A 25,530-nucleotide genomic window follows, 5' to 3' on the forward strand; every position below is an offset into this window, starting at 1 on the left:
TACTTTAAACATGCGTGTGGTGCGTGTGTGCAGGCGCAGTCTTCACTTTTCAAGCACTGCACTCGGCTTGTGGCGCGCCGCTGCTCTCTCCTGCAAGGTGGATGCCACCACAAGCACGAGTGCAGTGCTTGAAAAGGAGCAGACCGATGGCTAACAGCCCTCCTAGAGCAGCGCATGCGCGCTGCCTACGCGAGACCTAAAAGTTGGGGATGACCATGTCAAAAAGGCCACTTTTCTACAGTAGCCCAAAGTGAGATTCTGCAATTGTTTACTGCTTTGCTCCAACAAACCCAACAAACAGCTGATCATCCACTAAGTGCCTCGTGCAGCCGATATGATAGGCTAAAGCCCAGTTGGGAACCAGCATATGCTGGTGCTCCTCTGATTTGGTTAGTTGAGGAGGAGGCAGTAATGACAGCAGAGTGATGGTATGACCCGTGTGAAAGACTGACACATCTTTTGCCAGGAGTGAAGTGCTGTTATGAAGCACCAGTGTATCTGGGTAGAGCACCGGCAAAAGCATCTGGACCGAGAGGGGGGACTTCCTCCCATACACCTTTCACTAATTTGCAAAGGTGGAATGTTTAGATCTTCATGACCTTTGTTGTATTAATATTTTAGGAGTTTGGAGAGTCTCTTCTCAACTTGTACTACAGTCACTCAAACATTTTGATGCATATTGGATTTTTATTGTTTCCGCATACTCTCTTAAATATAATCTATATTTACAGATAATTTTGCATCAGTGACTGAAATCAAGCTGTTCTTGAAAAATTAAGGGCAGATATAAAACTGGTCATTCTTCTTCGGTTGAATCTCTTTCAGGATATTCCCATGGATATACACTCTCAGAAATACTTGGTTGGTGATCTAACTATCTAGTGTCTCTTCAGTGCATCTTCTGATTTAGTATGCATTTAGAATCAGACTGCACAACTTTTGTGGCACACACACCGCCTAACCCTATTCAAAAGCCCACTCTGAGAATCGAGGCCTGAGTGTATAAACACATCTGCGACAGGCAAATTGTTTCTTACATATGTATGTCTACTGTGCAGCAAGGCTTACCCGCACTATTGACTAAAGCAAAATTACCTAGGGAAGGATTAAAAATACATAAAGCTTAATAAGAAAAGTTTTCTAAACCCAGTGAAGGAGCTTTCTTTGCCAACTCATCTGGGAATGAAGTCCCAGTATTGGTGCTACCCGCTGAAAAACCTTTGTCACCAAATGCAACTGTGTTTGGAGAAATAGAGCCAGAGGCACTGTAGTCAAGGGGAAGTTTGTTTTTATTGAAATATGTTAAACAATAACTAAAGATATCATAGAAGATGCCCAGAAGCCAATTTGTCAGCCTGATGTCTAATGAGCCATTCTGAACACCCCAAGAGAAATAGAAAAATAGGCCAGTATCAGTGTGGGCTATATAAGTCTGGAAGAGACACTTTCAAATATGAGGTATCCATGTGTGGAGGGACTCTTTTCCACAGTCCTATTTCTGTGTTCCTACGATTACCACCACCTGTATGTGCAATATAAGCAAATTAAGAGAAGTTGACTCACTTATCTCCCCTTTGCTTCATATAAGTGCTTCTCTTCTACTTGGTTCTCTTTGGTCCCTCCCCCTCTGTGTTAAGCAATCACCCATTAGAGGAACCAAGTGGCCCTAGAAAAGAAACTCCCGACCACTTGTTGTAGTACCATGACTGACAGTGACTCAGAACCTACCTCTCGACAACTGGTTAATTCCTGGAATTTGCCAGCATCTGCGTTTTCTGTCACTGGTAGTTCTTTTCTCAGTCTCTGCCTCGTTTTTCCCCGATCCTCTCTCTTTCTGCATGTCTGCTACTCAGATGGTATTCCTTCACCTTAAACCTCTGCCACTCTCCTCTCTTTTCCCTCCACTTCTCTGTTGGTATTTCTTTGCTTTCCACTTAGGCTGCTCTGCTCTCTGTGTCTGTTTTCGGCTTTTGTGGTGGTGCTCAATCACATTAAACCCTAATCCTGATTCTGTCCTTCATCTGCTACTCTGATGGTACTCCTTTGCCTTCTGACTCTGCCCCTCTGTACTCCCACCTCTCCTCCTTGTTCTCTGCATCTCCTCTCCACATACTCTTGCTCAATCCCCTTCCTCTTCCACTCTCCAGCAGCCCAACAAACTTCCATTTCAGGTGACCCCTGTTTGTGGAAGTGCGGTACCAGATGTCACTTTGGTGCCTCCACCCCTCATGTCTGTCTTCCTTTCAGTTGCCATCACAGGAGGGAGTGCATGCACAGTTCTTTAGAGTGAACGTGGAAACAGAAGATGGCAGATTTTCAGTTCTTGCATTGTAGATCAACTTTCAGGGATCTCCACACAGTCCGACTCCTTTTTAGGTCTCGCCTAGCGAAAGCAGTGCATGCGTTGCCCTCGCTATTGCGAGTACCTTTTAGAATCAATTCAGCGGAGAGCTTGCATGCGCGCGTCTGCATGGACAAACATGGCTGCTCTTGCCATGTGTGCATAGTAAACAACAGCATGCGCGTGTCCATAGTCCGTAGGGACTGTGAACAGTCCGACGCCAACTTGCGGCATTTTCGGTGCTATGATGACAAAAGCTTATTTCGTGGTCATAGCAGCGAAAATGCCTCTTCGAGAAAAAATTGACTTTCTGATTCCGAGTGCTCCTCCAGCTAAGAAGAATAGCAACCCCGATGGCTGTTCTCGGAAAGACTTTCATTTAATTTCTGGCGTGCTTACGAGATAGAATAGAGGTATCCTGTCTTGTTCCGGGTCATTTTTTTCGAGCAGTATTTTTCTGTCAAAAATTATTTTAACCAGTCAGGATTTCCATATGCCAATACCGAGCAGGCTCCAAAACGAGCAACCGTTTTAGTTTAATCTACTAAATGGAGCAGTTCTGTCCAAAATAATCCAGCCATTCTACCTGGTGTCTTTGAAAATGTAAAATGTGCGTAGGTTATTCAGATGTGTTGCGGTATTTATCTCCGTTATCTGACGTCGTTTTCCGCGTGTGCTCGGTGGATTGCTGCGTCCTCCGCAAGCGCGCGACAATGCAACGTGTCGAGCTGAGTTCTTTCTTATTGCTTATTTTAGCAGGCGCATCCCTAACTCTTTGGTCTACGGCAGACTAGCTGCCCCTTAGACTAGGATGAAAGTACTTCAGTTCAGGTCACCGAGGAACAAAAGGGTCCAGAAGCTTGTCTTTGGGTTAGCGATGATTAGAAAAATGTCCATAGGCCTACATCTGTGTCTTGTGGGTTTATACATGTTAATTCATTCTTGCCTGGGCACAATCATTGTACATTGGAAGTCATTACGAATGGGGACCGAGCCATGAGGCCTCGGATGGCACTTGGATGTCAGAGTGTTGGGTTGTAGGCAGCCGAGCTCTATTGAGGGGAGGCTCATGTCCCTTTTCATGGCGATATTAATATAGTTTGGACCCGACACCCGTTCTAACCTCCTTGCCTATCCCTTTGGTTTTAAGACCACTATCCCCTAGGAACGCACAAACTCTTGGTCTCTTTCACATTCTGTCTCACTGCCTTCCTGTTACATTCACTCTCTTGTATCTTTCTTTCCCTCTTTCTGTCTCACTCTCACGTTTTTCCACATACTCCCTTTCACTCTTTCTCCTGCTCTCTTTCTCACATTTCCTCTCAAACTCTCTCTCTCTCTCTTTTTCCCCCTTTCTCTCCCTCGGTCCCCCGTTCTCTAATTCTGCTTCATGTTTTTCTATTCTGTCTTTCTCAACCTCACACTATTTCTGCGCGCTCTCATTCTCTCGCACCGTTCCTCTCGCATAAAACAAAAAACAATTGATGAGCATTCCCCGGAAGTCTGTGTGTCACCTGCAAATCACTGAACCGAATCCGGGCAGGACAACTCCCCCTTTGAAACTTTCGAGCTCGATAAAATAAGTGTCATTGACTTAGCACATGCTCCTTACAGTGCTGCAAAGCAATAACATTGTGGCGTCAAGTGTTAGATTCAGATACATTACTATGAAGAATCATACTTGCCAATTCTTCACTTAATGTTCCTTAAAGCTCACAGCAATAGTATTGAGTTCAGTTGGCAGTTTATTATACTGTTCTCACTACCCTTCTAATTCAAGCGGGAGTGCATGCCTCACCCTCTATACATTTTGTTTAGCTTGAAAATGCCAAGAAGAGCTCCGACGCCAAAGATCATGTCTGCTGAAGCTGAGCCCCCTATGGCGCACTCCCACTGGTGCAGTGCCTCTCTGGCCAGTCGAGCCATGTGGTCGGTTTTGCATACGTTCCCATTCTGCAGTTTCCAAACACAGTAAATGAGAACTGCAAGCACCCGTATTTGCATCTATTAATTCAAGTTAAAAAAAACGAGCACTTCTGGCAGTCACAAGTCACCAGCATGTCACAGCTCTTTTGGGATCTTATAAGTGTTTAGCCATGTAACAGTTGATGTTGCACCAAGGATATTGTGCTGGATAACTAAACACTTATAAGGTCCCAAAGGCGAGACCTATTGGCTATGCCAATGCTTGTTTAGGTAAGGGTACGATACCTATGGTGATGTCTCTGGGATTTTGGTTTGATGATTATCTTTCCATTTAGGAGCACATCAATGCACTCTACACACTGAGCAAAGCTCTTCCATTCATTCCTAAAGCCCAAAGTCATCTTGAGCTGCATATTATCCGGGATACATTTGTTAAATGAGCTCTACCTGGATCATCCTGAATCAGCTTTATTCAAGCTCCGGTAGAGTCAGAAGTGTGTTGTCACGATGGGAGAAGGGCTTGAGAATTGTGCCCCTGTGTCTATCTAGGAGCCCGAGCCAGAGGATCTAGTAAAACATGGTTAAGTTCAAGGTTCTGTGCCTTTTGCATGGGGATTTAATATGGGCTGAGGAAATTGCATCTTGAAGACCGATTTTTTTTATTTTATTTTTTTAAATCTATTCCTCCTCAATCATTATAGTCCACCTCACTTACACTGGTACATGTCCGTCTTCTAAACCTGCTCTTACTGGTGGACGCTTACTGAGACATCTAGGGCCCACATTATGGAACAACAAGTCATCAATATTCATGAGCAACTCAACCATCTTAATTTGAGGAAGTCTATTAACACGTATTCTTTCTGTTCATTTATAATCATTTGCCACCTCCTACTTTTGTTATCATTTTTGTTTGATATCTTTGGCACCGTGATGCTCTTTAGCGTAACCAAAAACGTTATGAACAAATAAATAAAGTAATAGATTTCAAAATAATTAATGTATTTTCTGGCAGGCATTGAACAATATGCAATAGTGTGGACATTCTTAATGAATCAGACATGCAGAAGTGGTTTGATGATGCAGCATTTTTCCAAATATAGGAAGATAAACAGATTAGCCTTAATCTCAGCATGAATTAATCAACTTGTTCACCACTAGGGTAGGTAGACGAGGATTTATGAAAGCTAAAATTCTCCTCTGAAGTTTAAATTCGTAAAAGCATGTGCTTACTACTTCAGCACCTGACTAGAGTTTTTGGTCAATGCGGATTAACTTATTGAACCTCCACCACCTAATGTTAGCTTGTTTTTCTGACAGTGAATGGTAACACTTATCATTTTTCACCTCATTAGAATCTTGGGGCTGGATGAAAATGAACTGGGTATCATCAGCATACTTATCAAAATGGATCCTCTACTGGTGCAACTAAATGGGCAAGGGGATGACCTCCGATATCAAATAGCAAATATGGTAGTCAAAGACCGAATTACTACCTCCATAGAATTTCTTGGGCAGAAAAAGTTGTAGCTTTGTCAAGTTTTCAAATTGGTTTTACCCTTGTTACAATACCTGCAGGTATATTCTTTGTCTCTGCTGGATTCAAAGTAGTGTAGTCAGAATACTGGAATCCTTTTTAATATCAAAAGAGTTTGCAACCTTTTATAGTCATCCGATTGTGTTACTTTCCTAGTGCTTACCATTTTGGTGGATTATATGGATCTTTGCTGAGGGACATAGGTTAGAAAAAAATACAAATAACGATACATCTGATGAGTATGATTGGGATTTACCACATTTGTGCGACTATTTAAGACCTGTCCATTTCTGAACCACAACATGTTTCCTGTGGTGAACCTCACGGAAGCAGACGTGTATCTGTGGTATTACGAATGCAGAGAATGAGAACCTACTTTATTGCTTTTAGGTGAAGTGTAATGAACAGCCAAACCGAGTGGAGATTTATGAGAAGACTGTGGAGGTGTTGGAGCCTGAAGTTACCAAGCTGATGAATTTTATGTACTTTCAGGTAAGTCATAATAACATAAGAGTTTTAAAACTGTTAAATCCTTTGCACGCAGAAGATAAGGATGAGATGTCAGTATTGCTTGAGTTGTGCTTCAAATGGAAAGATTGTTATTAACTTCTCGTACATTAAGACTTACCCATAGTATTACATTAATATTATATATATATATATATTCTGCTATTATATATTATTGTGTTTCGCATTTGTGGATCACATTACTGTGCTAGTGTTTATGTGAGTACTAACATTTTTGTTTGTTTTCTACAACACGGACCTCACCCTGAAAGATGAGGGCTTCGCAAGTATGATAAATGTAATTTAAATTCAAAATAAACTTTATTTGATTATGAAAATATAATCATAAAAGTACAGTGTCTCATATAATTAATATATATATATATATATATATAATGTATTGTTAGTCATCTGTTAAAAAAGCATAGAATTCCCATGTCGCACTACATATTTTAGTAATGATCCAACCGCAAAGCAGACATCCTGCCCTGATAACATCTGTAGAAAACATAATACTGTTCTGCATTTCCTAAAATTGTATCTTTTCAAGAGGAATTAAAAATCTTTTAGCACAAATATAGTAAAATTCGCAAAAGAAAATAAAATGCTATGGAAACAGGCCAGATAGTTTTTCACAAGGGCATACATGGGCAGATGCAGGGAAACATCAATAGGCTATGAGTCGACCAAGCAACAAAATGATATATTGTCATAATGTTGGTTTCATTAATACTCTCAATTCCTTGGATATACGTCTAGCTTCCAATAATGATTTCTTAAGGGAAGCCTTGTCCTGTTTTTGATGGGGTGAATGGCACAGAATAAAACCAGTATGTTAGAATGTTGTTGCATGGTAGACCGGGCGCTGCCACTCTACAAGCATCACATTGCGACGGCTTGGAAAGCTTTGAGGGCCCCCTCAGTGGCAAGCTGGCTAGAGGACCTCCAAAAATGGGTCGTGGCAGAGCAGACCGCCCTGCAAATGAGAAGTCTGCGGAGTGGGGTGGTCCAGGGCATAACAATGGGGGATGCCTATGTCCTCACACTAGAGGTCAGACTTGACGATAGACCGCCCTGAATGAAATGGGGCAGAGGCTAATCACGTGCGGGACACTGGCGATGGATAGAACTGGTGAGTGTTAGGTAAACAATGGAGCACTGGAGTGAGTTCTGTGGCCAAGCAGGGTCCCTAAGTGAGGCTGTCCAAAGGTATGGGGGGACATGGGGCCGCTGGGATCTTTACAATTTTGTTATTCAGGCAGTTGCACGGGCATTGTTCTTGTGCATGGTTTTTCACTTTGTTCCACATAGAACACAACTAAGCCTAACAGATGGGACACATGCCCATGATACCTGCCGCCCCCACGCTGGGACTCCCTGCAGGGATGTAGGATGTAGGGATATGGTGATGCAAGTTGTGTTGCTATGGTAGGATGGAAGGGGGGTCTCGATGTTTAAGTGTACTGTGGACTTGTGGAGTGGACTTGTATAAACAAATGAAGCGCTATTATTAAAAAGATTTTTTTCCAAAAAGGCAAGCCTTGTCCTGCTTACTGATAGGATTCAGAACTACTGAAGACATGCGCACGCCCTCCAACATAGATTTTATGTAAGAAAGCCAGGGAATCTTCATTCCATGATCACAGCTGAGACTACCAATGATTACGCTACGATTATGGGTAGCACAAAGGACCACACTGAAAGCCATAGTAACAATGGGGCAAGCTTGATATCCTCATTATATGATTGCTCCAATTCACTCAGACAAAAGAAAGAAAGGCAGCTCTGGGGAAGTGAAAGGAGTTGGCAATAAAACTGATTCTGTTAGAGTTGCAGATAATTTATGCTGGAATAGCCCCATAATCCAGGGCCAAATAAGGCAATAGGTAAACATTGTGTCTAGTTAACTTCAAGCAAAGGAATAATTGGTTTACTACCTAATTCAGATTTAACATTAAACAATGCACCCACTGAGTGGTTGAACTTTTGACACACAACAATCAGGATGAAGACCATGAATTGGTGAAATCAGTAATGCTGAAATATGGGAAGTGGTACACTTTCTCAAGGGTATTCCCTTGTTTAAACTGCTCGCATTCACAGGCTGTTTGGCCTGCAAGACGCAACTTATGATTTAGAAAAATTGGTCTCAAGATCTAAATCCATTATAAAACTTGACAAAATGCTCCAGCAGAACTTTTAAGGCCTTAATGGTGTGTGCCAGAAGTAAGGCATCGTTGGCAGATAAAAGTGCAGGTATTGGTTCATGATTAAATAAAGGCACATTTTGGACACTGATGACCAAAAACAAATTTAAATTATTAATATAAAGAATAAATAGAACTGGAGCAAGATCACAACCCTGGGGAACTACACACTCAAGATTAAGAGATTATTTGCGCTCTATTAATATTGTAGCTCACCCATAGGTCAGAATGCAAATCTGTTATCAAATTTACTATTTGGTAGGCTTAACCAATCTGAAGTAGGTGCTCTTAAAAGAACTTGAAAGGACCATGAAGGCTAAGTACAATTGTCAGCACTTCGCTACTGTATATTTATCAGTAATAAGATGGAGGTTCAAGCATTACTCCATTGTGTCTAGATCCTCTCTGAACCTATATTAGTATTAATTGAAAATCAAATTTGTGTTTGCCCATTCCACAATACTATGAAAAAGAATTCACCCAACAACTTTGTCCATGAAGTCAATAAGTGATATCTGTCTTCAGCGTTGTGTTTTAAGCTGATTACCATTCTTGAAAATGGAAACGATAATGGAGGTGGACCAAGATCTAGGAAGCTGAGTGTGACAACTGGTATTAAGGACAATGGTGAGAAGCGGTGCCAAAAGGTTAGTGTCCGACTTGAACAACTCTGTGGTCACACCGTCGGGCCCAAAGTATTTGCACGATGGGCTGGCCATTAGAGAAGTGACTACCCCATGAAGCTCAAATGTGAGACCATTCGTGGCATCGCCAGACAAAAGCATTAAATGGATTCAGTTGCGCCAGCAAATTATGACAGTAGTTGCTAGAAAAATTAGACACCCATTTTGTAGCAGTAATGTTCACCCAAATCTGGATGAAGCCCCACTAGAGACATGTATTGAATTTACTGTGCGCTAAAATAGTTTCAGGTTTTTATGTTTACATGCTGACAATAATGGGTCACAATTATTTAGAACAATCTCAGGTTTCTTTCTTTTTAACGTTTCTTTATAAAGAACTATATAATTGGCAATATCTTCTTTCTGCCTAGGCATTATAGACGGGGCTTCTGGTAGGTGTCTTTTGGCTGAGGACTAGGCTGTTTCAAACCATCTGGGCATATTGGAATCAGGCTGGCGAACAGGCTTAAGAAGGGAATTTTTAATCGCCAAACATAGTTCAACATATGACATAGCAATATCAGCTTGACTAGCCACTTCGGACAGACAGGATTTTTTTATTATTAAGTGCTCAAGGAAAACATAGGGATCCTAGAGCTTCCAGGCGAGTCTGAGGCTATTGTCTTTTGTGGAGATATGTAAATTGTCCCTATGGTGACAACGCAAACTGGGTCAAGTAGAACAAAAACCACAGTTAAACGAGTATGATCTCTCAGGTTTTTGTGGAGCACCTTACCCACTAAAAGATGGTTTGTTAGAGCACGAGATCTAAAAATATAATCAATTACAGAAGGGATGTTTGAAGACTTTGTTCGAGGCATATGAGCTGCAGATCACACACCTGCATTAGATCGCCATCTGGTGTTGGGCTCGGATGCTTGCACGTTGTTGTCTTGGAAGAAGTCTTTGTAGTCACGAGATTGGTGACTCCTCCCTTGGACGATAGTGCGCATGGGCATCGACTCTATCCTTAGATTGTTTTTTTCTGCCATTGGGTTCGGATGCAACTTTTGCGCTCCGGTTCGAAATCTCCATTTCAAACTTTTTCGACGCGCAAAACTTCCACAAACTCTTCGGATTGACTTCGAACATCTTCATCGTGCCTTTCATCGGCTCGATTCCGGTCGTCGACGCGGGCCGCTGGGCCTATCCACGCCGTAAGGCCTACGGCTCATGGAAAGGACGCCATTCAAGAAATGCCCCCAGTGTGGAGCAATATTCCCGCACAGTGACCATCACAGGGTCTGCAACCTGTGCCTCTCACCTGAACACGACGAGTCCAGCTGTCCAGCCTGCGCATCCTTTCGATCGAAGAAGACTATTCGAGATCGAAGGGCTTGACTTCACATCATGGCGCAGAGATCAGCTCCGGAACCAGAGGACATCTTCGACGAAGGCCCGGATATCCCAGAAGAAGATTCCGAAGCTCTCGAAATCGTGTCAGAGGCAGACGACTGAGACGACCCCATCACTCCTGGTTAACGAGTGAGTACTACTGCCCCTACCCCAACCCCACCATCAAAACTGAAGGCACTGGTCAAGACTTCACCTGTTGACCCCAGTCTTGACCGAAGACACACTTCAAAAGCCCCGCCTCCAGGCCCGGCTCCGAAGAAAAAAGACAAGCCTTTCCGGTAGCTTGGGACCGAGAAAACTTCATATAATCGTCCCGCCGGCGCCTTCGCCACTGAAGCCAAAAGAACACTCGGGTCCAAAATCGGTTCCGACGCCTTCCACCTCCAAAGAGAAATCGGCCCCGAAAAAATCGAGGTTCGTGGATAAGCCGGCTTCCAAGCCTAAAGATCCCGCTTCGGCTCCGAAACCAAGACCATCGGAACCAAAAGACAAGCCTAAGGACTCTACCACGCCTCCTAAGGCCAAAGACCATAAAACTCAACACCAGCCACGCTCGGAACCGAAAAAATCAACACCAAAGACGGTTCCCGAGGAGGAGGAACTTTTTCACCCGGATCCTGTCGATCCTAGACAGAAAAAGATTTATATTAATCCTGACACAGGACATGTCACAGCTGTGCCATGTAAGAAGAGAAAGTTAGACACAGCACCTGCCACTCCAGTGCCTGTGAAAAAGAAGGACTCTGCTACATCACCTATGCCTCCTTCTTCTCCTGTACTTCCTTCTAACCCACCTCCTCTCCCTAAATCTATTACACCACCTCTGCCTGTAACTTCTCCACCACATACACCACCTCCAGATGATGACCAAGGGGTGGGGGGTGACCCAAATGATCCGTTCACAGATCCAGACGACCCACCACAAGATGATTGGGAGTACCCTGTCCCAACAGATCTACCAGACCTCCAAAGCCCCCAGCCATGCCCCTCAAAACCATCTCCCCCAGACGATAATATTGGTTTTGGACAACTGCTTAATAGGGCTGCCGTTTATCACGGCTTCACTATGCACTCAGACACAGCAGAGGAGGACTTCCTTTTGGATACATTTGAACAGTCCGAAAAGACAGCGCAAATATTGCCAATATTAAGCATGCCCCTGAAGTGTTCAAAGATCCCGTACGTGCCAGGATTCTTAACCCTAGAATCGATAAAAAATATAGACCTGCCCCTGAAGACCCTGCTTACATCAAGGGACAGCTGCCTTTGGATTCTCTAGTAGTTTCCAACGCTAGAAAGCGCACCAACTCACAAACCTCTGGGGATGCACCACCCGCTGATAAAGAATCCTAGTTACTAGACGCTTCTGGCAAAAGGGTAGCTGTGCAAGCAGCCAATCACTGGCGCATAGCCAACACGCAAGCACTGGTGGCTAGATATGATAGGGCCCACTATGACCAATTGGAAACCCTATTACAACATTTGCCTGACCAATATAAAACCCAAGCAAATGATCTCATACAAGAGGGCAAGCTAATTTCAAACGCGTCAATTAAATGCACACTTGACTTGGCAGACACTGCCTCTAGATCCATCAATACCAGTGTACTCCTTAGACGACATGCCTGGCTGCGCATTTCAGGCTTTAAGCAGGAGGTCCAGACTACCATCCTCAACCAGCCGGTCAACCAAGAACAACTTTTTGGCCCGGCTGTAGACACTGCACTTGAAAAGATGAAGAAAGACACTGAGACTAAGTCCATGAGAGCGTTACAGTCTCCACAAACACGTGGCTCCTTTCGTCGCTCCTTCTATAGAGAAGCCTCCAAAAACATGGGCGCAGACACCTCATTTTCGTTTAAAGCCACTACTCAAACATCCCCCAATAGAGGATATTTTAGAGGCGGATACAGAGGGAATAACAATAAAGGGAGAGGCCGAGGTAATAACACTACTCGCATCTCCCCCAGTACAAAACAGTGACTTCTCTCTGCTTCCCCCAGACCATTCCACTCCGGTCGGGGGAAGATTATCACAGTTCCTACCTGTCTGGAATTCCATCACAACAGACAAGTGGGTAAGACAGATTATCCAGTATGGTTACTGCCTGGAACTTACAGCTACCCCCCACACATACCACCCAAGCAGCGTCCAATGTCCACAGATCATCTCACGCTCCTAAAACAAGAGGTTCTCTCACTGCTTCAAAAGCATGCAATCGAGCCTGTTCCCTTACAACATCAAGGAACAGGGGTTTACTCGCTGTACTTCCTAATACCCAAAAAGGACGGGACTCTAAGACCAATACTCGACCTCAGACCCCTCAACCTATATATACACTCGGATCATTTTCATATGATCACTCTCCAACAAGTGCTCCCGCTGCTACAACAAGGCGATTTCCTTGCCACACTTGATCTCAAGGATGCTTACTTCCACATTCCCATACATCCTGCTCACAGGAAGTATCTATGGTTTGTAGGGGATGGACAACCCTATCAGTTCAAAGTCCTTCCATTCGGGGTTACCACCGCACCCAGAGTATTCACAAAATGTCTTGCGGTAGTAGCGGCACATCTGAGAAGACAACAGATCCATGTCTTCCCATATCTGGACGATTGGCTAATAAAAGCCAAGTTATTTAACCAATATGTTCAATACACTCACCAAACCATCCGAACATTATACAACTTGGGTTCACAATCAGCTACACCAAGTCGCATCTCCAGCCCTCTCATATACACCAATATCTGGGGGCCACATTAAACACCTCCACAGCTCTAGCCTATCCCAGTCCAGCCAGGATAGCCAGCATACAAACCCTCGTCACACAATTTCAAGCCCAACCCTCTCTCCCAGCCTGAGTGTTCATGCAACTCATAGGCATGATGGCATCTTGCATTTTTATTGTACCCTATGCAAGACTTCAAATGCAGGAATGTCTAGCACATCAGTGGAATCCGGCTCAAGGACAACTTACAGATCTGGTGTTGATAGACAGCTGCACACATCGCTCTCTGCAGTGGTGGAACACAAAAAACGTGCCCAAAGGGCGGCCGTTCCTCGAACCAGATAGTACTCCCTCCCGACAGACGCATCACTCACAGGATGGGGAGCCCATCTCCTCGGCTATACAACCCAAGGCAAGTGGACCACTCAACAAAAAGTGCTCCACATCAATCCACCTGGAACTACTAGCAATATTTCTAGCTTTAAAAACATTCCAAGTACATGTACAAAACAAAACGGTCATGATCCGGACAGACAACATGACAGCCATGTACTACATACAAAAACAAGGGGGCACACATTCTCTGCAGCTGTCCCAGCTTGTACAGAACATTTGCAGATGGGCCATCCCCAAAAATATATATGTCTACTTGCCGAGCACCAGGAGTTCACAATCCGATTGTGGATCTGTTAAGTCGACAAACAAGTCAGATTCACTAATGGGAACTACATCCCCAAGTTCTTCTACCATTTTTCCACATCTGGGGCTAACCAGACATAGATCTGTTCGCCCCACACGAAAACGCAAAATGCCCAACCTTTGCTGACAGGTTTCCACACCCATTGTCCAAGGGCAATGCGATATGGATGAACTGGTCAGGCAGATTTGCGTACGCTTTTCCGCCACTCCCCCTGATTCCACTAGTGGTACGCAAGCTCCGACAACAGTCTCTCAAACTAATCTTAGTAACTCTCACATGGGCACGCCATCCGTGGTTCACAAGACTGTTGGAACTCTCACTAGTTCCGCACCAAAAGCTACACCTGTCCCCATCCCTGCTAACGCAGAACCATGGAGATTTTAAAAGACACCCTGTTCCAGGTCAGCTGAGTCTGGCGATCTGGCTCCTGAAGTCCTAGAGTTCGGTTACCTTAACCTACCACCGGACTGTATGAACATCATTAAAGAAGCCAGACGCCCTACTACTAGAGCTTGCTATGCTGCAAAATGAAAAAGATTTGCCATTTACTGCACCAACAACCATATTGATCCACTGGATGCCTCCATCCAGAATATCATTTGCTACCTACTGCACTTGCAAAGATGTAATCTAGCATACTCATCCATACGTTTACATCTAGCAGCACTTGCTGCTTATCTGCAAAACAGACAACACTTGCCACTATTTAGAGCCCTGCCATTAAAGCCCTCATGGAGGGCCTGAAAAGAATAATTCCTCCTAGGTTACCACCCTCTCCAGTGTGGGATCTAAATATTGTTCTTACCAGGCTCATGGGACCCCCATTTGACCCTTTACATAAATGCGAGCTGCAGTTCCTCACATGGAAAGTAGCTTTCCTTATTGCCATCACCTCTCTTAGATGAGAAAATGAGATCCAGGCTTTAACCATACAAGAACCATGCTTACAATTACATCGTAACAAGGTGATTCTCAGAACAAACCCAAAATTCCTTCCTAAAGTCATCTGTCCATTTCATCTTAACCAATCAATAGTTACCAGTGTTTTTTCCAAACCCAGACTCAGTAGCGGAGAGATCTCTACATACCCTACATGTAAAAAGAGCCCTGCTTTATTACATTGACAGAACCAAATCCTTTTGCAAAACAAAACAACTGTTTGTAGCTTTCTCCCCACCGCATAAGGGTAATCCCATCTCCAAGGCGAGATTGCAAGTTGGATCGTTAAATGTATCCAAATATGCTACCAAAAAGCGAAACTCACATTGCCGATGCCCCCTAGGGCGCATTCCACACACAAACTAGGGGCCTCTATGGCATTCTTAGGGAACATTCCCCTAGAAGACATTTGTAAGGCAGCAACATGGTCTACAACACACACCTTCACTAAACTCTATTGTGTTGACGTGCAAGCCAAGCAGCAAGCTTCTGTGCACCAAGCTGTTCTTAAAACTCTCTTTCAAACTACTGCAACTGATACAGGTGACCACCGCTAGGGGAGATACTGCTGTACAGTCTATGCAAGTGTGTGATCTGCAGCTCAAATGCCTCGAACAGAAAATGCTACTTACCTGTATGCATCTGTTCTTGGCATGTAGAGCTGCAGATCTTCACACGCCCACCCACCTTCCCGGGACCTGTATCTCTTCTAGTTCTATCTTACTTAAATATACACACATGGACAAATTTTTCTCTCTACTAACTCCATCATTTCCCATCATGGCAAAGAACAATCTAAGGATGGAGTCGATGCCCATGCGCACTATCGACCAAGGGAGGAGTCGCCTATCTCGTGACTACAAAGACTTCTTCCAAGACAACAACAACGTGCAAGCATCCGAGCCCAACACCAGATGGCGATCTAATGCAAGTGTGAGGATCTGCAGCTCCACATGCCAAGAACAGATGCATACTGGTAAGTAGCATTTTCCTTACTTGACACTAAGCAGCTTAGGCTTCAACCATCTAAGTGAATCAGTTTTTACCCAGGGCCATTGATAAAGAGGACCAAGTACTTCATAACTAAAATGTTACATCGTCTTGATTTAGCACCTCCATCTCATTAGCAAGAATAATGTATACAAATACTGCAGTAAAATGACAGGATAAGTAATATGTGAGCTTTCTTGAACATTAACTTAATCGATAATGTTGGCTGTAGGCCTCTCTGTAATTTATAATCTAGTGCCTTGCATGTACACACTGAAAAGTTATGGGTTGGAATCTTGGTCGCAGTAGGTGATTCCATCTTCTGCTTTTAAGGAATGTGTGTGAGTCACAAATGTAGAACTTTTTTCTTTCTTCTTAAAAACACCCCATTTCTTGAAGTTACGGCTCTGGCTGGGCATTGAGTTTGTGCTATTGACTGTATCTTGATGTATCGCAAGACCTGATGTACAAGGATTCTTAATAAAAGATAATAAATTGCATCAAATAGCGATTTGCAATTTCTTATTTTTCTAATAAAATGGATTAGTTAGATGTGTTATAGAATCACGATTTGGGGTTTGTACATTTAAAAAAGCCGTTTTGCAGAACGAAATATTCAAATTTTTCCTTTTGCGACCGTATAATCGCTTTGTACATCAGGCCTTGAGTTCCTAACCCTTACAGCCTTCCAAAGTAGGCTACATCTACCGAGCCCCAAAGCGAATATTAAATTGATCATCCACATGTAGTAGTATTGACCCTCTGACGCCAGTGCTAAAGGGCATTGCCCACACAGGAATCTGCCCAGTGTTTGTCTCCACGTTCTTTCATGCCCTACCATCCCTTTTGCTTGTAGCGGCCTTCCGTTCGGTAGCTATGCATGGCAAACAACGAGGCTTTAGGAAGGAATAGTGAGGTAGAGAAAGGCAAAAGCGAGGCCCTGGTTCCAACCTTCCCAGAAGGCCTTTTGGGTTGGGGTGGAATCTATTCTGTCAGATCAGTGCTGCAGAAAAACTGGTAGATATCTGCAGTAAGTTACATGCTAGGCTTGCCACGGAGCACCTCGTGCCAGAAGCCCTGTAGCACGCAAGAAAATCTTTTTGTGTGTCCTATTTCCCCACCCATAAAAAACATTTGAAGAGTTTTTATCAGTTAAGCCAAAAATAAAGATGTGCATATGTGTGTGTGTGTGTGTGTGTGTATGTATATATGTGTGTATGTATGTATGTATATATATGTATCTATGTATATATATATGTATGTATGTATATATATGTGTATATATGTGTGTGTATATATGTATGTATAAATATGTATGTGTATGTATGTGTATGTATGTGTATGTATGTGTATATATACATATATGTGTGTGTATGTATGTGTATATATATATGTGTATGTATGTGTATATATGTATGTATATGTGTATATATATATATATATATGTGTACGTATATATGTGTATATGTGTATGTATATATATATATATATATATATATATATATGTGTGTGTGTGTGTGTATATGTTTTAAACTGACTTGTGTGTATGCGTAATGATTTTTGAGTCACTCACAGCAGAAAACAGAAGTGGTTTAGCTGATGTTTTTCTAAGTACAGCTTTTTCCCTTCTGACAGAGAACTGCGATTGACCGTTTCTGTGCTGAAGTCAGACGGTTGTGTCATGCCGAAAGGAGAAAAGACTTTGTGTCTGAGGCCTACCTTCTCACTTTGGGCAAGTTCATCAACATGTTCGCAGTGCTTGACGAGCTGAAAAACATGAAATGCAGTGTTAAAAATGACCACTCTGCATACAAAAGGTGAGTCTTGTTCTTTTAGTATTTTAGGTGTTCTGTCTTTAAGCCTAAAATAGGCTACACACAATAGTTTTGAAAATGGCCTTTGTTGCCTCCTTGTTATAAGCCAGTCTTAGAGTTTTGAGGTGTGCCTAATTCATTCTGTAAAAGTTGGCTGTGTGATGAGAGAGGAGCATATGCTTTTTTTTTACTTTTCTGCTAATATTGAAACTTCAGGGGAATCAAATTATTTTCTCTTTTTAATTGCCGGGTTTCGGTAGAACAGACTTCACTCCAAACATAGCAGCTCCCATCTCTAAGTAGCCATGTGCATAAGGATGTTTACAGAGCTGAGGTGTACATATATAAAATAAACCTTTAGGACCTATTGGTTTGCCAGTTATCTTTGACAATGTTTTCCAGCATCAGCAAAAAGCTTTTTTTGCTGATGCTCCTCAGCATTGGGCAAAACGGAAATAAAAGGCCCGGTTAGGTGGCCACAGCCGCCAGCCCACTCCTTTCTTAAATGCATTATGACATATGCACTCAACTACCAACTGAAATAGACACCATGTTTTTTCATTTATGGATCTGTCTTGAATATGTAAATAAAATCTGAATAGCACATACACACTTTTTTTGTAAGGTGGAGGGGCCAACAGCAATTTGCTGCAGCCCCCTCCAAACAAAATAAAAATAAAAACAAGCACTGGCTATGTCAGTAGATTTCACTTTTGGGACCCCACTAACTTTGTGAATGGATTTTAGCTTTGCTGTACAGAATCCCCAAGCTGTGTAGCATTGATAAATACAATTTTTAAAAAACAGTTGCATCATTTTGTAGGCATGCATGCCATGCATGTCCGCTTCTTGGAAATTACGCCGCTACTTTTTTTTCTTTTTATTTGCCAATCCAGTAGAGAGACCGAAGAAACACTGGGGGGCTGTGTGGGTTAAAGCAGCACTGTTGCTAAAGGGCATGGGTAGGAGGGAACAAAACAGAAGACATGGACAGAGAACACAGGCGTGAGTGAGAGCATAGCAGAGGATGGGAGAGAAATGCAAAAGGGTGAGAGCATTTAGAGCTGGAAGGGGCTAGAAGCACACTGGTGGGTAAGCAGCCTAGGCGGGGGAAGCACATGAGGTCCAACGCATCACTGAGGAGGTCAGGGGAGAAGCACACAGTGGTGAGAGAACAGTGCAGAGAGGGAAAGAAAAGCACACCAGGGAGATAGCTTGAAAACACATGGACTCTTGTAGAGTGCTTAGACAAAATTAAAAAAGTAGCACCTGAAAGAACGATCAGTGTAAGGACACAGTAATGCGTCCATGCTCCAGCGAGGGGACAGACTCAAGAAGAGGAAGGAAAGCCCACACAGTTTAATGAATGAGAAGCAAACAAGTGATGGGGACAAGGAAGCCAACCAGTGGTAAGTAATTGGTGGGCTCTAAGCCCACTGTAAGCTAACAGTATGAACCTCCATGGATAGTGTGTGCTCTGTCCAGTAGGCGAGACCTACAATGGTCCTCGGGTGAGGAGAGCTAATGGGTGAAGCATGGGGAGTAGACAAGGAGATAAAATTAAAATAAAGCCAGGTGGGGAGGAGAGGGAAAAGTAGCACACAAGGGAGAGAAAACCATGGTAGGGGGTGAGGAGGAAGCACAAGAAGTAGAGAGCAACATGGAGCCTGATAGTATATTGTGGGGATGAAGTACATGAATGAGAGCGGGCACCACATGCTGGAGAAGCCGAACAACACATGCACCCTCATGGAGGGTTTAAACAAACAGAAAAAAAAGTAAATTTCTAAAAGTGAGCAATGTGAGGATACAAGATAATCATTTAACAACCATTTACAATGCACTGGTCTCGGCATTGTTAAAGTTAGAGTTATTGGCATTGCTCATAACCCCCACCACAAATCTTCAACACAACACTTAACCAGCACTCTTAACCCCCTTTATTCTCCCGATGTAGACAGCAGTAGAACGAAAGCACCAGCTGGCAGAGTTATATATTTATATGGCGCGAACTCGCCTGGAAGTTATTGGAGCGCTTTACATAACCCCGTATTTACATTACACATTCAGGCACGGGAGATTTGGAGCGCCCCGCATGAGTGCCGGCTACGTTACACATTCAAGCACTGGGAAGGATGTGGACGCGACCCCGAAGGACGAACTCTGGCTTCCAGCACAAAAGTCGGCAGTCTAGCCGATGGACAAAGTAATGATATAGCGTGAACTCGCCCGGAAGGTATTGGAGCGCTTTACATGGCCCCGTATTTACATTACACATTCAGGCACGGGGAGATTTGGAGCGCCTTACATGAGTGCCGGTTACGTTACACATTCGGGGAAGGATGTGGACGCGACCCTCAACACAACACTTAACCAGCACTCTTAACCCCCTTTATTCTCCCGATGTAGGCAGCAGTAGAACGAAAGCACCAGCTGGCAGAGTTATATATTTATATAGCGTGAACTCGCCCGGAAGGTATTGGAGCGCTTTTCATAACCCCGTATTTACATTACACATTCAGGCACGGGAGATTTGGAGCGCCTTACATGAGGGCCGGTTACGTTACACATTCGGGGAAGGATGTGGACGCGACCCTCAACACAACACTTAACCAGCACTCTTAACCCCCTTTATTCTCCCGATGTAGGCAGCAGTAGAACGAAAGCACCAGCTGGCAGAGTTATATATTTATATGGCGCGAACTCGCCCGGAAGTTATTGGAGCGCTTTACATAACCCCGTATTTACATTACACATTCAGGCACGGGGAGATTTGGAGCGCCCCGCATGAGTGCCGGCTACGTTACACATTCAAGCGCGGGGAAGGATGTGGACGCTACCCCGAGGGACGAACTCTGGCTTCCAGCACAAAAGTCGGCAGTGTAGCCGACGGACAAAGTAATGATATAGCGTGAACTCGCCCGGAAGGTATTGGAGCGCTTTACATAGCACCGTATTTACCTTACACATTTCGGCACGGGGAGATTTGTAGCGCTTTACATGAGCGCCTGTCACGTTACACATTCAGGCACGGGGAAGGATGTGGACGCTACCCCGAGGGACGAACTCTGGCTTCCAGCACAAAAGTCGGCAGTGTAGCCGACGGACAAAGTAATGATATAGCGTGAACTCGCCCGGAAGGTATTGGAGCGCTTTACATAGCACCCTATTTACCTTACACATTTCGGCACGGGGAGATTTGTAACGCTTTACATGAGCGCCGGTCACGTTACACATTCAGGCACGGGGAAGGATGTGGACGCTACCCCGAGGGACGAACTCCGGTCTCCAGCACAAAAGTCGGCAGTCTAGTCGACGGCCAAAGCAATGATATAGCGTGAACTCGACCGGAAGTTGTTGGAGCGCGCCACATAGCACAGTTTTTTCATTACACATCTCGGCACGGGGAGATTACTAGCGCCTTACATGAGCGCCGGTTACGTCACCCATTCAGGCACGGGAGAAGGATGTGGACGCGACCCCGAGGGACGAACTCTGGATTCCAGCACACGGCGAGGCAGAAAACAGGCACACAGGCAGCATCTGAATACAGAGAGGCTTACTCCCAGAAGAAAACAAGCACACCACTGCCTTTCTCCGAGGTGAAAGCAGAAATGCCTCGGAGAAAGGCAGCGGCGTTTTCGGATTCGGGGGCGTGTTTTTCTCCAACACGCCCAGCGAAAAGTAACAAAAAAACACGCCCCCGAATCCGAAAAGGACGGGGCTTGTTTTGCGAGACAAGCCTCTTCTCCAGTGGCTGACCAGCATTTAAGAGGCCAGCCAATGGAGAAGAGGAGAGAAGAGGGGCGGGTTCAAGCCCCTCTTCTCCAAGTCATTAAATCTCGCGAGCGAGACTGCGCAAGCACAGCCTTCGCTAGCCGAGACCTAAAAAGGATGGTATAAAGCTCAGCTCCAGACAAGGGACAAAGTCTATAGCTGCAATAAAAATTGCAAATATTCTTGAATCTCCTAACCTTACGGGAGTGTACAGACTCCTCCTACAATGTTCAAAGTGTACAATGGCAACATTTGGTAATTTTGCTAGAATTTTGGAAGTAAAAAATGATTGTGACCCTGGGAATGAACTTCAGTTAAAAGCAAGCAGAAGTGAGCAGAAGGCAAGTAAACCTGGGAATATGAATTGGAGACAAATAAAGGTAAAGAGGTTACACTCTGCTATGTCATCCTGAAATCTTGAATGCAACAAAAGACTCAAATAAAAGGGGTTTATGGAAGAGGAGGCTTCCATTTCAGAATGCTAGGAACTAAGGGGTTAATTATGCTAGCGGAAGGACCGCCACCGCTGGGCCGGCGGTGGCGGTCCTTCTGCCATCACATAGAGATTTACCCACCGCCATATTAGGATGGCGGTGGGTATCACGGCAGACGCAAAGTCTGTCTGCTGCATTTCTGCCGGTGGCATCGCACCGATTGCCTGGCGGACGGAAAAGGGCCTCTAATATGGTGGCGGTGCCTAGCAGGCACTGTCCGCCATATTAGGATGTGTCCTGGTAGAGGACTTTCCGCCATGGAAAGGCTGGTGGGGATTGGGTTTGGGGGCCCGTTGCGGGCCCCCTCTGTGTGGGGGGAGGGTATAGGTGCACTGGTGGGGTACCCATGAACACCCCTACATTTCCATGCACAAGGTGGCAGGCACCGCGTGGTGCCTGCCACGTTGTGCATGGAAATGCACATTGTGGCATTTTAACATTGCAAATGGTGCTGCAGCCAGCAGCACCGTCCGCAATGTTAAAAGGCCATGATGCGACTGCCATACTGGTGGGCGCATCCTAATTGGGCTAGTGGAAGCGCCGCAGGTCTGGCGGGCGGTCCCAGCACCACTATGATGGCGGGTGGACTGATGTCCGCCCGCCATCATAATGAGTGATGAAAGGAACAGAGGAGGTCACGGTATCGGATCGGTTGAAATAAGAGATGTGAAGAAGCTTCACCTATTTTGATTGAGGCATCACCGTAGTGGACTTGGCTGGTTTTGCAAGAGGTGCCTTTTGACTTGGAGCTACAATGTACTGTGGATTATGGAGAGATTTAGTTTAGGACTCTAACTCCAAAGACAGATTCCTCATATTTTTCAACAGCGAGATTTAATATCAAATACAGCAGTAGTTATATAATGGAGGCCTTGCTTTTTGTTCCTCTGTCCACTTATTACTAATTCACTTTTATTTGGAGATTCAGGTCAGTTAAAGTGAGTTGATGAAATGTAGCCAGATGAAGAGATTTAAATAGACTGAATTGGAGAGATGCAGTTGAGGTGTTTATTGGACCATCTTACTTCTTCAGCTGTTCGAAGCATATTGTAATAACATGTCCTTGCCTTTCTTATACTGTCAACAAATAGATTAAAATTAAACTAAGCTAAATTATGATCAAATGAATATGGGTTTACCCTTTTTCTTGCTGTAGCATTAAAATGGTATTGTATTAGCCACCTCTCAACCTTTCATACACTCAAAACCTATCAAGAGACCCACACAAAGAAATGTAAAGATAGTAAATAGCATCTGTGTTTTAAAAAAAAAATTGTTTGCAATATGCCTCTTTTGCTGATTAAGTGTTTGTTAAAATGGGTAATTGTAACACTTGTTTTATACAGCAAATATAATAAAGCATTGTAAAAGAATAATTCTAAATGGCATTCCTTTTTGTTTAAATAAGAATAGTTAACTTTTCCATGGAATCATTGAAGCTAAAACTAAGCGTATTTAATCTCAGTCTTTGAATGTTTCTTTGTTGACTTCTGTTGATCTAGGCCTGCATGGGGTGTAGGTTATCGCAGGTTATTTTTTATTTTTGTCTGCTGTCTTTTATTTGGTTTTTAAAACAGGGAGTAAAAATAGTCTTTTATTATGTATGTGAAAACATTCCAAATATGATTCACATGCAAGCTGCAAATGTGAGCTTTAATCAGTCTTATTGAAAAAGATGAGAAAAGGGTAAAAATAGGTGATACAAACTGAATGTAGCCACACCATATGGATTGAATGGAAGTGCGCGAGACATAAAGCTGCTGAACGATAACGTACTCCAACTGAGGAGTATGATTCCCTGTAATGCCAAAGACACAGTTGTATTCAGTATTTTCTATTCACAAAGTGTTATTTTTTTGAGAACCCATAGATTTGAGGATTCTGATTTCTGAAATAACTGAACTGACTACAACATCCATTAATTAATGCAACATGTATTTTTTCTTAGTAACTGCTCTGTAATTTCTGAATGTTTGTTTCCCCTTTGTTTTCAAAGAGCTGCTCAGTTTTTGCGTAAAATGGCAGATCCACAGTCCATCCAGGAATCGCAGAACCTCTCCATGTTTCTAGCAAATCACAATAAGATCACTCAGGTAAGTGAGTGCAATACTTTCTGACTCTACTCCATATTTTTCAGGGCATAATGAAGGTAGGAAGTTAAATCTTTGGGTATCTGAACTTGTCCAATTGTGACCTCTGACTGAATCTGCTTTAATAAAATGAAATAAAATGGCAGACAAATGGAGGTGGTTGGTCGTGGGAGGCACAAGAGAACTTTGGTCTTTTTTTAATTTTGGGCCTTTCGCTTTGGGCCTAACCCCTCTGTAATACTAAAAAACATAGGCATTTTTCTGTGCCATAACCTTTTGGATCCCAGTTAAAGCAATTTCTACTGATCCGGTCTACCATAGAAAAATACCTTATGGCCATGCCAATTGCCTGAAGAATATAGTCATGCAATAGTTCTTAGCTCAGTCTTCCTTGATGGCTCATTGATGGATACAGTGAGTACAGATCTCCTTCAAAAACATGGTAGATTTCCCGTTCACCAAGTACTAGTGCATTATAGTCGATGGCACTCTAGATATGGTAAAGTGGACATCTGCTGCATTTTTGTGAGAGTACCTGGTTCGCCAAACTCTAAATGAGCTCTTAGTGTCAGGCCAGGGAACACTCGTATTTTCCAAGTCTTTGTAAAGTTACATTGGTTGTCAGATATCCCACACACTCTCAGAATATCTTGGCTGTTGGACCCGAGCATCTTTTGTGCAGTAAGCATTCAAATATGCATTGAACATATTTTTATTGCCATTTTCATATTTCACACATCGTACATCATACAAAGTTATCGAATAGTGAGGTTAGACTGTATATTCCATGGTGGTACATAATATCTGTATATACTGGTGATACATCAAGTGGGAGCATAAACAACTTACAGATATATCGTGATGAGTGTACCCTGTTGTCTCAGGTTCCAGACATGGCACAGGAACTGGGGTGTAACGGGGCATAACCTAGGGAACGGGCATGGATTCAAATATGCATTGAAGTCAGAATTGTGTGCAGCCTATAGATTTTACCTGCTACACATCTGTCTGCTTCACACATCCCCATTCTTTTTCCTCCGTATGGTATTTTGCTTAGTGCATTTTTTATCCACAGTCATTTGCATTTGCTATACCTCCCATTTGAACTACTGACTTCTGCCTATGGCTCTTCCCACCGTCTATGCCTCTTACAGTTTCAAGTGACACAGCTCATATCCATCTCAGCTTGACAGGAATGTACCCTGCATGGTAAACATATGTATTATCCTATCCCGAGTGCCAGGCTGCTTGTGAAAACTGGTATCCTGATTTTATTTTGACAGTGGCGTAATACTAACATAGCATGTGCACAGGAGCCTAGGCCACTTATTGACAGTGTGAGGGCCGGGACCTTTCCTGTGTCCTAGGAGGGTGCTCCAAACGAGTCCTAATACCAGACAATGAACTTCTGTCCGTGCCCTGGGTACATCACATAAAG

General features: G+C 43.6%; 1 protein-coding gene across 2 annotated transcripts in view; it reads left to right on the top strand.

The window, feature by feature from the left end:
- The window catches only part of CYFIP1 (cytoplasmic FMR1 interacting protein 1), a 517,233-nt gene that overhangs the window by 80,441 nt on the left and 411,262 nt on the right, over nt 1–25,530 (top strand). For both annotated transcript variants that reach the window (XM_085622863.1, XM_085622862.1), the window contains exons 5-7: nt 6,195–6,296; nt 17,553–17,734; nt 23,999–24,095. In XM_085622863.1, the coding sequence (XP_085478989.1) occupies nt 6,195–6,296; nt 17,553–17,734; nt 23,999–24,095 (381 nt within the window). The remainder of the gene's footprint in view (nt 1–6,194; nt 6,297–17,552; nt 17,735–23,998; nt 24,096–25,530) is intronic.

Source organism: Triturus cristatus, chromosome 8 (assembly GCF_964204655.1).
Source record: "Triturus cristatus chromosome 8, aTriCri1.1, whole genome shotgun sequence".
Lineage (NCBI taxonomy): Eukaryota > Metazoa > Chordata > Amphibia > Caudata > Salamandridae > Triturus > Triturus cristatus.